The sequence below is a fragment of the Carlito syrichta genome, unplaced genomic scaffold (assembly GCF_000164805.1).
Source record: "Carlito syrichta isolate Samal-C Ts95f unplaced genomic scaffold, Tarsius_syrichta-2.0.1 Scaffold90636, whole genome shotgun sequence".
NCBI classification, from domain to species: domain Eukaryota; kingdom Metazoa; phylum Chordata; class Mammalia; order Primates; family Tarsiidae; genus Carlito; species Carlito syrichta.
In genome coordinates, this window is record NW_007034732.1 from 207,136 (window position 1) to 219,408 (window position 12,273).

The 12,273-nt window shown below is 58.2% G+C and overlaps 1 protein-coding gene across 1 annotated transcript in view; it reads left to right on the top strand.

Moving 5' to 3' along the window:
- The window catches only part of CLMN (calmin), a 210,891-nt gene extending 204,914 nt beyond the window's left edge, over window positions 1-5,977 (top strand). The window contains exons 13-15 of the mRNA XM_008059063.2: window positions 2,820-2,880; window positions 3,467-3,537; window positions 5,735-5,977. Coding sequence (XP_008057254.2) covers window positions 2,820-2,880; window positions 3,467-3,537; window positions 5,735-5,900 — 298 coding nt within the window. The 3' untranslated portion in view covers window positions 5,901-5,977. The remainder of the gene's footprint in view (window positions 1-2,819; window positions 2,881-3,466; window positions 3,538-5,734) is intronic.
- Window positions 5,978-12,273: the final 6,296 nt, after the last annotated feature.

A 12,273-nucleotide genomic window follows, 5' to 3' on the forward strand; every position in this document is an offset into this window, starting at 1 on the left:
CCAGCTCGTGGGAGCAGGGGTATGAAGCCTCCTCCCCTACGTCCCCGGCAGGCTCTGGGTGGAAGCCAGCGGTGGGCCACTGTCAGGCGTGGGGTGAGGGTCGCGGACTCAGAGCCTCTGCCCCCGCCCTCTGTGCCCAGGCTGGCAGGCTGGCCAGGCAGGGACTTGGCCGTTTGTCAGCGATTCAGTGACTTCAGGCTGATGGGGTCTTCAACCTTGGCACGTGGGAGTGGACCATGAACACAGACACACGGGCTGCTCCCTCGGCTTAGGGTCCGAGGAAGCCAGGATGAGGGGGCCTCATGGGCCAGATGGCCTGAGCTGCTGCCGTCCACTCCCGGGACTCGGGGAGGCACAGCTACTCTCTAAGCAGGTCCCACTCCAGGCACCTTGGGGCAGCCCCCTGCGACGGGGTGGGCCAGCCCCAGGAATCGGAGGGAGGGTGAGGCCGGCCACGACGGGGTGCGGGAAGCTCCCTCTCCCCAGAGACCAAGTGTCCCCCTCTGTTCCACCAGCACGAGGACCTCGGCAGGGCCCCAGGCTGTGGGCCTCAGAGGCAGGGGGAGGGCCGGTGGCCTGGGCCCAGGGCGTGTTGGAGCCGTGCCTTGGGGGGATCACAGGTCTGGCTGAGGGGAGGGGCCGGGACCGCAGCAGGCACCTGGCCGGCCATGCCAAAACACCGTGGAGTGTCGGGAAAAGCCAGCATCCACACCGTGGTGCTCGGGAGGGGAGAGGTGTGTGTGCACCTGCCCGTATAAGCGAGGCACCAAGGGATGGGAGAACCAGGGACAAACAGACCGCGACTGTACCATGCAGTCCTGGCCAGCTCCTGCAGCCGTCCGCCCGGGCCCGGTGTGGGAGAGCTGTGAGCACCTCGCCGGGCGGCAGCGCATCCAGATAGAGGCAGGCGGCCCGGCCCGTGAGGGAAGGCCCCGTCGTGGGTGATGCCAGCTTTCCACCCAGGAGCACTGAGCCTCAGGGAGGCCAGCACCCGGCCTGGTTAGCAAATGGGGTGGAGCCCGGGGCACGCCTCTCCCCAAGAGCGGGCTTGTTTCTGGCCACATCTCAAGTCAGCCTCCCCATGTGGCCTCTGCCAGTCTGGGCGCAAAGGCCTGTCGCCCCAGAGCCTGCGGGACCCATGCGGGCTCTGTCTCCCCGGCTGCCTCTCCACCCAGCCTTGGGTCGGGCACGTCGGCCTTAGTTGAGCCCCTTGAATGTCCCCACCCCCCATCCCAAGCGCCTTCACAGGTGAGGACTTTCCCTCTGCCGGAACACCGCCCTGCCTCTCTTCTGGCTCCCTCCTCAGCCCTCAGGTCTTAGCAGTCTACCCCTTCTTCCAGGCAGCCCTCTGGATTCCCCCAGGCTATCTTCGATGCTTTTTTCTGTGTCTCGTAGCACTTGGCGAAATTAGTTCAGTGACCGTTTGTGTCAAGATGTAAGTGAGCCAGCTCCCTGCTGGGGTCACCAGCAACTAGTTCACAGCTGGTGTTCAATGAACACTCTTTGGGTGGGTGAATAAGTGAAGAGGCATGTCCTGCAGTCGGTCATTGGCCCCCAGAGGAGACAGGTCCTCAACGCCTGGCCCGGGTCCCGGCTCATGGTGAGCTCCGGACAAGTGTCCTCTGGAAGAATGAGGTTCCGGCTTCAGGCCTGCGACACTGTCGGCCCTAGGATGGAGAGCACGCCCGTCCCCCCCATCAGGGACACACTGGTTTCCTGGGAACATTATGGACAGGCCTGGGCAAGGAATGCCTCTGCGTCCCCAGGTGCTGCGAGGTCCACTCTCTGTGGGTCAGCGCTCTGGCTCCCAGGCGCCTTGTGCATTGTCTCTGTGTTGTGACACCAGCCAGGCGTCACGGCCTGGGGCACACAGCAGGTGCTCGAGAACCATTGGCTGGAAATGTGCCCAGGGCAAAGGACGAGCTTGGGAGGTGTTTCAGGCCAGCAGCGGGCAGGGACCCTAAGGCCAGCGGTGGTGAGGGATCCCCTGGGAACACACCCTCGGGTCAAAAGCCTCCTTCCTGGGCCCCAGGGCTCCACACGGCGGGCTTGCCTTGAGGACGTGGAGGTGATCCTCTCTGCACAGGGTGCACCACCCTACGCCCCATTCTGCTGTACAGCCGAGTGGGGCCGGCCCCGTCACCCCCGCATGCTGGGACCCACCTACACCCTGAAGTAAGCGGGGTGGAGACAAGGATCCGCTTCAGGGCTGAGGAAGACTATCAGAAAATGTCAGCGCTAGGCGAACGTGGCCAGCTGGTCAGCCAGGGCGACAGCCCGGGCCTCTCGTGCCTCAGCCCTGGCCAAGCCATCTTTGCCGGAAGGGCAGAGGCACAGTCCCCAGGAGCTGCAAAGCCATGGCCAGAACATTAGCCGCCTCGTGTGTGAAAGGAACTGAGGGTGTGCACCCGAGAGCTCGGCAAGCAGGGAATAGCGTGGTTCATAGGAAGGAGCACTGGGAAGGGAGTCCAGACCCCAAGTCCCGGCCCAGGTCTGACTCACTCGCAGAGGGCCTCGGGATGCCTGGGAAAAGATGTCCCTTCCTGCCCGGGACCCTACGGCCCGCTCTCTCTCCAGATCCCGGCCTTTTTTTTCTCTTGTCGACGAGGGCCCAGTGTGTGTCTCTAATAGCCACCCTGCTGCATCCGCGTACTCGAGTCAAAATGGACATACGGGATGCGATCTCTCACCTCCCTCCCTGGGTCTGCCGCCGTCGCTTGCTCAAGGCCACCAGCGAAGGCTTGGGACGGGGGTGACCGGTCGACGGAGCCGTGAGAGCGCCAGGGGGTGCCAATGCAACACGTGTGTTTCTGTTTCAGGGCGAGTCACAGTGACTCCAGCATTTACGTCCGGCAGCACGCTAATAGCTCTTTGGAATCGGTTAGTATGTGAATTTCTTCTTGCGCCCTGCAGTCTGTGCTAATTGGTTCCTTTCCATCCTTCCTCCTCCCCAGCCCAGAGCTTTGAACTTACTGGCGTGCAACACCTTGCTTTGGGATAGAAGACACACACATAGAAACCTTGGCGTTCAGCGCTGCCCAACCGGATGTCCGGTCTGGGCAATAACGGATGTCAATAAAGTGATGATTTTGAAGCCCAAAGGCCTCCTTGTTATGAAACGCATGCAAGGCGCTCCCCGCGACCCTGCACCCACCCCCAGAGAGATCCCGCTCAGAGACGGGCCGAGGGTCCGTGGTGCCCTCACGAGGGCTTAGTGTCTCCAGATACGAGGGGACCTAAGTCATGCGGGTGGGGGGCTCCCGTTTCCACGGGGGGATGCTCCGGTGGGGGGGGTGGCGTGGAGTGTGTATCGCTTAACAGTTTGGTTTCGGAACGAGATGTTGACAGTATTGAACAAAGCGTGGCACGCTCGGCTTCGTGTATTTAAAATCATTCTGTCTTCTGTTTCAGAATTTCGTCTTTACTAATTGGGTCGTGGGGGTTCTGTTTATAAATTTCACTGTAGGATCATTTTAGCTATGTTCCGTGGCGGAGCGCAGCCGAGCTGGATGACAGAGGGAACCGAACGTTAACCAGGTGGGTGGCTGGATGCACCTCCAGGCTTGGGAGGGCTTAAAGCAAATTCGTACTCGCGGTGCAGCCTCCCTTGGGGGTGGTTATGCTCGCCTGTGCCTCGACGGTGACAGTGTTCACAGTGGTGGGGTGATGCTGGGAAATACTTATTTCAGGGGAGTTGAAACCATTCATAACACGTGGGAGGGCGAGGTAGATGCGCAGTGACACTGACAGGCACCGTTCAGAAAACAAGCAAGTTCAAAGACAGGCTGGGACGCCGGGGCTGCAGCCATGTCTAGGGACGTGCGGGCACCAGGCGGGTGTCAGAGGTGGGGCCTGGCAGGAGAGGTGGCGGCCGTGCAGTGCCGTTCCCTGACAACCGTGTCCGTTCTGTGTCGCCCTGCAGGTACAATGCTCAGAAGCTCACTGAGCTGATTTTACAGTTTTATGGCATCAGAGCAGACATGAAGCGGGTGTGCAAACATGCCAAGACATCTATGGAAGTATTTCCTATGCCCAGACCCCGCCCGCCCGCTCGTGTCGAGGAAGGGCCGTAAAACCCCCACTAGAAGCAGAAACCAGAAAGCCTCTCAAAATCGTATAGTTCTGAGATGTCCCCATCCCCATGGAAGTTCTAGAATCACTGGTTTTTTTTTTTTTTTTTACTTTTTGCCCCAATTTGAATTGGCATGGAAGGACGTGGGTTTCTGGAATGGAAGCCTCTGTCTGGACGTTGCCCCGTACGCAAGAGTGTGTCCTCTGGTTTCTACAAAAGAGGCAAGACAAGCTTCCCTAACGCACCATGAAATGGATTTTTTTTTAAGACAGTGTCTCGCTCTGTCACCCAGGCTGGAGCACGGTGGCACGATCACGGCTACCGCAGCCTCGACCTCCCGGGCTCAGGCGATCCTCCCACGTCAGCCTCTCGGGAAGCTGGAACTACAGGCACGAGTCACTGCACCCAACTAATTTTTTTACATTTTTATACAGACGAGGTCTTGTGTTGTCCAGGCTGGTCTTGATCTTTGGACCTCAGGCGATCCTCCCACCTCAGCCTCCCAAAGCACTGGGATCACAGGCATGGGCCACCACTCCTGGCCCCTAAAATGGAAAGAGGAATTCAGGTTTTCAGCTAGGCTGGACAGGCTCATACGAAAATAATACCTCCTGCTCTCATGAGACGGAGATGTTGAAAAATCTTGAACCCGAAGATTTGAGAAATGCAGGCGTTTTCCATTTTTTCTACACTGAGCATGTGTTACCTTTGTAATAATACATAGAATTCCCATTTTTTCCCCGTTTTTTCCATGGATGGTTTTTAAAAGCGAGAAAGAGGTTCGTTCACTGACTGTCATTGGCACAGAGTGATCTTGTAGGGGCAGCAGACGTGTGATCCATCCACCCCTCGCTCTTGCCGTCAGGGATAGTTCAGGGACCTGTGGCTTTGGCTCCTGGTCATCTCCGTCACACGCCCGAAACCACCCTAAGAAGCTTACGCTCCAGGCTCCTCTGTGTGCAGCTCCGAGCACAGCCCTGACCCCAGGTGGCTCAGGGTCCCCGCCCCAAGGGCCCCTTTCCTTCGTGGAAAGACGGGTCTCAGCTGGGTGCCTACCCTCCTTCTCCTTCTGGGCTTTTCTGCTATCCAGCAGGCAAAGGCAAAATGTCATTGTAACATTTTTATTATCCACAAAGTAGCAGCAGAAAAATTAACCAAAATCGAACTTGAAGGTAATATTCCAAAGCCAAAAATAAGACCGGGGGAGGGTCTTAGTGTATTCATTTCGGAGGCCTGTTTGGAAACGGCCTGTTGTCAGGGAACCTTCCACCCTCCAGATGACTTGGAGGGGGTCCCCTCCGTGGCTAACAGCAGCCATGGCTTGGCAAACTCTCTGAGGGCGCTGGTGCCCGGGAAGAGGTCCCAGGAGCCGACTCTGTCACAGAGTCCGTGTGTGGCCCTGGGTGGGTCACTCCCCGGGAATCTCCGTGTGCCCATCTGCGAGATGGGGCTGCCACCTCTCCTTGCTGGTGCTGGGGAGACAGACCACTGTGAGTGTGGACGCTCTGGGGCGCCTGTCTGGCCCGGCCCGCTGCCTTGGTTCAGGACACGAAGCCCCGGGGTCTCCAGGAGGGCAGTGACACCGGAGAGGGGATTAGCACTGAGTGGAGCCCGCTCTTGGGGGACCCGCTCACAACTGCCTTTCTGTCTCTTTTTCTGCAGGAAGGCCAAGAAGTTGGGAGCGGCCGCCTCGCCGGGGCACTGCCCGCAGAGCAGCTCCCTGACGCAGCTGGTCCAGCAGCCGGACACGTTGTATTTCATCCTCTTCCTCTGGCTCCTGGTGTACTGCCTGCTGCTCTTCCCGCAGCTGGACGTCGCCAGGCTCTGACACAGACGTCTGTGTCACACAAAAGCCAGGTCCTGACTGGCGGGGATGCTCCTCATCCGTCATTTTCCTCGGGGTCCGGGTGGGCGCCCGTGCAGGCGACCAGGACCCCGGGCACACCTGGACCCCCTTGTTGTGCTTTTGTTTTCCCGAGCTTCCTCCTCCTCCTGTGCGACCCAAGCATGCTCTTCTCTTTGACTGTACACTCAGAACTCAGGCGTTTCATGGGGGGGACAGACCCTGGGGGCAGCAGGAGGGAGTGTTGTCCTTGGTGCTTTGCTGGGTCACACCGGAAGCATCGGTGCCGGCACCGAGGGCCACAGCCTGGGCCACAGCTGCAGCTTCTGAAAGTGTGGAGGGACTTGCTGACCTCCCGGGGCGGTTCTGCCTGGTGAGAAGGAGGGAGGGCGCCCGGGCCGAGCTCCCCCAGCTGTGTGGGGCAGGGGGCGTGGGGACCTGGCACCTGTGGCCGTCTGGCGACTGATTGCAGGCGGGGGGAAGGCCTGAGCTGCAGGAAGCTGGCCGCTCTGGGCAGACACATCCGGGGACAGCACGACCCAGGGAAGGAGTCTGCGGCTGCACTGGGTGCCACCATGCCCTCTTTGTCACTCTAGTTTTTGGGGGGGATTGGGGTGGGGGATGCACTTTTAACTCACTTTTGCACGGATTGGACTGAGGTGGGGCCGTGAGGCACAGACCCTTGCCCCCTGTGGGACCCCCCTGTCCAGGGAAACCGGAGAGGAGCAGTCCAGCCAGTGCTGAAAGCCAGAGCCCTGGAGGTCTGGCGGTGGGAGCAGGGGGGTGGCTCTGATTCCTCCCCATGTGGCCTTGCCGCCGTCTGGCTTTGGTGACTGTAGCCGAGGCTTCCATCAGAGCCCAGCGGAGGGGCAGAGGCTGTGTGGGGTGGTGGGTTCCTGCTCACCAAAGCTTTGCCCACACCCACCCGGAGAGCATGTCTCAACCCCGGCGTCCTTAGTGGCCGGTCGTCCTGGGTTTCTTGGAAAGGCTTTCCAGAGAGCGCCCCGGTGTAGACCAGAGCAGGCGGTTGGTGAGAGGGAGCAAAGGCATTCCGTCCACCCTTCCACCCACTTCAGCCCTGGGCTCCCGCCTCCCTCTCCCTGCCAAGACTCAGGCCGTGGACAGCACAGACCTGTGTGTCCAGAGGGGCCTCAGAGGGCACCCCGGGTAGCTGACCCAGAGAGGCAGAGCAGTCCGTGGCTGGCACTCCGTGGGGTGCGCCACTGTCCCGCGAGAAGGAGGGGGCGTGCCTAGATTCAAGCATCCTTGTTCAGACCCAAGATGCTTGAGGCCAGCTGTGCAGCCCGTGTTCTCACGTTCCTCCGCGCCTGTTCCCGAACACCCTCGACAGCTGTAACCACGTGTCGTTCGACAAACCCACAGCGTTCTCACTCCAGGAATTGCATTTCTTTCTGAGCCAGCCAAGAACCTGCTCGTTTTCAGCAGCGGGGTTCAAGTTGACAGCATTCCAGCTGGCCAAAAGCCATCCCATAGCACATCTGAGTCGATGACAGCCAGAATCTGGCCTCTAGACCAGTCTGATGAGAGGCCGCCTCCCCTCTCCCACAGAATCTCAGCCTTCCGAGTCAAAAGCTGCGGGGAGCTTGGAATGATTCCGTCTGGAAGGCCACGCGCCCGGCGGAAAATGAGCTAATGAGTGCTCGTCCCTGGCATCACGGAACGGTCCGAGACACAGATAGTCAAGATGACGTGTGTGATGTTTTATAACCCCGGGCACCGTGCAGGCTTTGCCTCCGTTAGACGCTGGAAGAGCCAGGGACGAGCAGACCCAAATGAGAATCACTTCATTTTACGGGCCCCGACTGTGTCCAGAAAAGTCTCTGGCGGCTTCTTCTCTCACCTATTACAACTTGTAATATTGTTAAAATGCTATTGGCAAGACGCCCCAAGCCACTTGGTTCTGCTTGGCAGGAACTGATTTTTTTTTTTTAAAGGGAAAAAAATCTCATTTGAGTGTAGGCTCGTTGGAAGAAGCTGGCTGGAAAGTGGTTGTAGACTTCTTCAGGACAGGCCACCCCGTTGTTTCTCAGGGCTTTTCATTAAAAAATACCGTAAGGCTCTTCACAAGCGCCAGCCATCCCCGACCTCCTGCTCCCTGTAAGTAGCCACGTTCAGCTCTTTGACCTTTGCCCTTTGCCCAATCTGCCCACACTTCATTTTTTGAATTAATGGAGAAACGACCACTGGCTTCATGCTGCAGCAGGTGAGGATTTCGTGCCCACCCACCACCTGTTTTGTTTCTCCAGGATAGTTTGAGCGCACGGTTTGGTGCATCTCTCCTCAGAGCCGACATTACCTGGAGCAAATACGGACTTGACCTTGACTTCTGAGCCAAGGAGTGTACTATGGTTACATGTTCTCTCTTGTCAGACTTCCCCCCCTTGATTTGCTTCTCTTTCTGTCTCTCTGACAGTCTCTGACTCTCTCTGTGTCTCTGTCTCTGTGTGTATCTGTCTCTCTATCTCTGTCTCTCTGTCTCTGTGTGTATCTCTATCTGTCTCTTTCTGTCCCTGCCTCTCTGTCTCTGTGTGTGTCTGTCTTTCTGTCTCTGTATGTATATCTCTGTCTCTCTCTGTCCCTGCCTCTCTGTCTCTGTGTTTGTCAGTCTGTCTCTGTATATGTATCTCTCTCTCTCCGTCTCTGTGTGTGTGTGTTTCTGTCTCTCTCTCTCTCTCTCTCTCCTCTCTCTCTAGTGCGGCACATTCTTTAATAACTTCCTGAGAAAGGGAACATGGAAAGTACATATTGTTGTAAATGTTTTGAGCCTTTTATACGCCTTAATTCTGCCCTTGAGAAGTGTGGCTGGGCACAGAATTGCAGGCGGATGGTGACACCCTCCCCCATGCCCCCGAGTGTGGTTGTTGAGATTTCGCCATGATGACCCCTGAGCATTTACATGTGGGTTTTTCCTGTCTTCCCAGAAGCATTTAAGATCTCTTTATTCTTGGTTTCCCGAACTGTCCGGCGGGTGTTGCGACCTTGATGTCATATTGTGTGCTGGGCTCTCGTGGGAAACATCTTGCGTTTTCCTGTAATGATTCACACTCTTTCTTTCTGGACCACGTGTTGGAACTCCCAGGAAGATCCTCTGATATGTTTATCTTTTCGATCTTTATCTCTTTATTTTTCTGACACGCTTTCAGGAAGAATGATAGTTCCATCTTCCCAATAGGAATGTTTTCTTGAAATTTTAATTTCCAAAGAGCAACACTTTTTGTTATCATGCTCTTGTTTTTGTTTGATCGTGTCCTGTTCTTGATTCATGGATGCAGATCTTACCTCTCAGTGGATGGTGATGATGGTGTTTCGGGGGAAGTTCTTCTCTGCCCCATGTTGCCTTTGTGTCGTCCAAGCTCCTTTCTCTTGGTTGGTCTCTGTCTCTGTCTTTTGTGTTCCAAGTGTTCCTCGGACATCTGGCGATGTCTTCATGTCAGGACTGATGCCTCAGAAGGCTGATTGGCAGCTTGGTGTGCCAACTGGCGGACTCGTCATCAGGTGGGCACCTGGATTTATCACTGGAGAATCCGACATGTCAATATTTGCAGGTATTTTCTTTGGGTCTCATTCTGTTTCTTTAGAGATATTTTCACTACTTTTCCACCAGGAAAAGAGGGACATACACGGGGCTGCTACTCGCTCATGCAGGGCCCTTGTGCAGTTTGTCCCTGGGCCGGGCATGGTGGCTCACACCTGTAATCCCAGCACTTGGGAGGCCGAGGCAGAAGGATCACTTGAGCCCAGGAGCTTGAGATCAGCCTGGGCAACATAGCAAAACCTCATATCTACGAAAATAAAAATTAAGAAAATTAGCTGGTCATGGTGGCGTGCACCTGTAGTCCCAGCTACTCGGAAGGCTGAGGCGGGAGGATCACCCAAGTCCAGGAAGTTGAGGCTGCGGTGAGCTGCGATCATACCACTGCACTCCATCCTGGGTGACAGAGTGAGAGCCTGACTCTCCCCACCAAAAAAGCTGTCCCCTCTGTGTGGAAGCCACCACGAACACTTGGCCTGACTGGCAGAGGACACCTTTGCCACTTCCCCTGGCAGAGGCAGTTCTGATCCGGGGCACGGAATGAGGGGCAGCAGAGACTAGATTTTAACTCCGGTTGGTTCCTAGCCACGGGCTCCTCACTGGTGCTGAGCCTCTCACGGTGTTGCACCCACCTTTGCTGTGCCCGGTGTTTCCAGGCCGGAGCTTCTCTGATCTCTCAGCAGAACAAAGTGGTCACCAGGCTGCACGGCAGGGGTCTGAGAGCCAGCCGATGCCCTGCCTGCGTCCACGTCCCACCCACCTTTCCACGCCAGGTCCCCAACCTTCTCGGAAGCCACAGCCCGGCTCTGCGAGCCGCCCGGGACCTCATCCACGAGCAGGTGGCACTAGGGTCTCCGCCCTGCTCGGGCCTCCCCGGGTCTGGCCTCAGCGGTGGACAGGTGGCCACTCTCGCCTCCCGCCGTCCGCCATCCCTTGTCTTCGCGGCTGTGTCACGCCCATCCCTTGCTCTTGCTGGGGCCTCGCGAGGGATGAAACGGACCGTGTGTCCAGTATTCCATCCCGAGTCTTAAATCCCGTTTGCGATCCTCACCGGGGTTCGGTGGCCGGCTGGCCGTGGACTTGAGTGTGAACTGCCCTGAGCCCGGTGGGACAGGGGCCGCCCCCCTCCTGCAGAGCGTGGTCCATGGAGGGCCCCACGTGGTGCTGTGCCACGTGAGAGAGGGGGTGGATGACGGGAGCCGTTGCTTGAGTGCCGCAGTTACGGTCGTCTGGGTTCCCCTTCCCCTTGGCTTTGCCCCCGACCCCAGGAAATGGCCTCAGGTCTCCTGCCTCCCCCGAGATCCGGTCCATGTGGTTGCATTTCCAGGAAACAGGTCGTCCACCCTGGGGTTTGCCAACAAACAGGCTGGGTTCTCCGTCGATTGCCATTTGGAACTTGTTTGTATCTTGCCGTAAGCGTCGTCAGGGTTGGGACTGCCTGGTCCGAACCGACCTTGGAGGGGAGGGCTCTCCCACCAGGGCTCAGGATCAGGAAGTGCACTGCCACTGTCCCATGGACGGCCACCCAGGGCACATGTGCTTCTTCTGGGCCTCAGCGTGCCTCCCCAGCCCTCTTCCCATGCAGTGCGTGCTGGCTCTTACAAGGGGGAACGTGGAGAAAGCAGGAGCTGCCTGTGCGGTCAATCTGCACGAGACCATCGGACAGTTCAGGGATCGCTCAAGGGCTCAGCCCCACGTTCGGGAGATAAGAAACTGAGGATTCGAAAGGAGATGCAACCAGTCACGCTGCTGGTGGGCGACCTCAGGTGGCCGTCTTCATTCCCAATTAAGTCATCTTTCTACAAAGCTCCAGCTGCAAGCCGGGTGCGGGGGCTCACGCCTGTCATCCCAGCACTTTGGGAGGCTGAGGCCCGAGGATTGCCTGAGCCCAGGGGCTCGAGACCAGCCTGGGCAACTTGGCGAGACCGCGTCTCTACAGTCAGTCAAAAAATGAGCTGGGTGCGGTGGTGCATGCCTGTGTTTCCAGCTGCTCAGGAGGCTGAGGCAGGAGGATCACCTAAGCCCAGGAGGTCGAGGCTGCGGTAGCCATGAGCGTGCCCCTGCACTCCAGCCCGGGCGACAGAGCGAGACCCTGACTCAAAAAGTAAAAAAACCAAAATGGCAGCCTCAGCCGCCGAGGCTAACCCCCACCTGTTCCTCACCAAGGACCCAGAGCACCATGGAGCTAATCTCCAAGCAAGTCGCGATGTGTCCTCCGGGACGCCAGCATGCGCCATGGCTTCTCCGGTGAGGCGTGGCTTTCTTGCTGAGGGTGTGTCCGAGAGCCGTCAGATGCCATGAACGCGTCACAGGAGCCCAGTTTCCCTTCACCCTCTGGAGGGCTCTGGAAAGCCGGCTAGAGCTCTGAGACATGCCCTCTCTCAACTCTTGGCCTGGAGACGCCTTCCGCGGGGTCTCCCCTGAATTCCCCGCCTGTGCCCCTCCGTGGAGCGTGGCGCCTTCGAGTCCAGGAACAGGTTGCATGCTCTCTGGCGACATGCTCACCAGGAAGCCAAGTGCAGGCCCGGATGTGGCCCTCCGCCTTCCCAACATTGGCCACCCAAAGCCTCCACGGACCAGGCTGCCGTCCCTGCCGTCGGCGGGCGAGGGGCTGCCCTGGTCGTCCAGGACCGGGTTGCGTGGCCGAAGACCGGGCTGGCCCGGCGATCTCGCGCTGGTCCGCTGAAAACCGCCGCCCGGTGAGCGAGTGTGGAGCCCAGAAGCCAAACACAGGAGTCCCTTGCTGGCTTCTGCCTCTCGTCAGGCGCTTCCTGGAGAAGCAGCAGTCAGCACCCCTGGACGGCA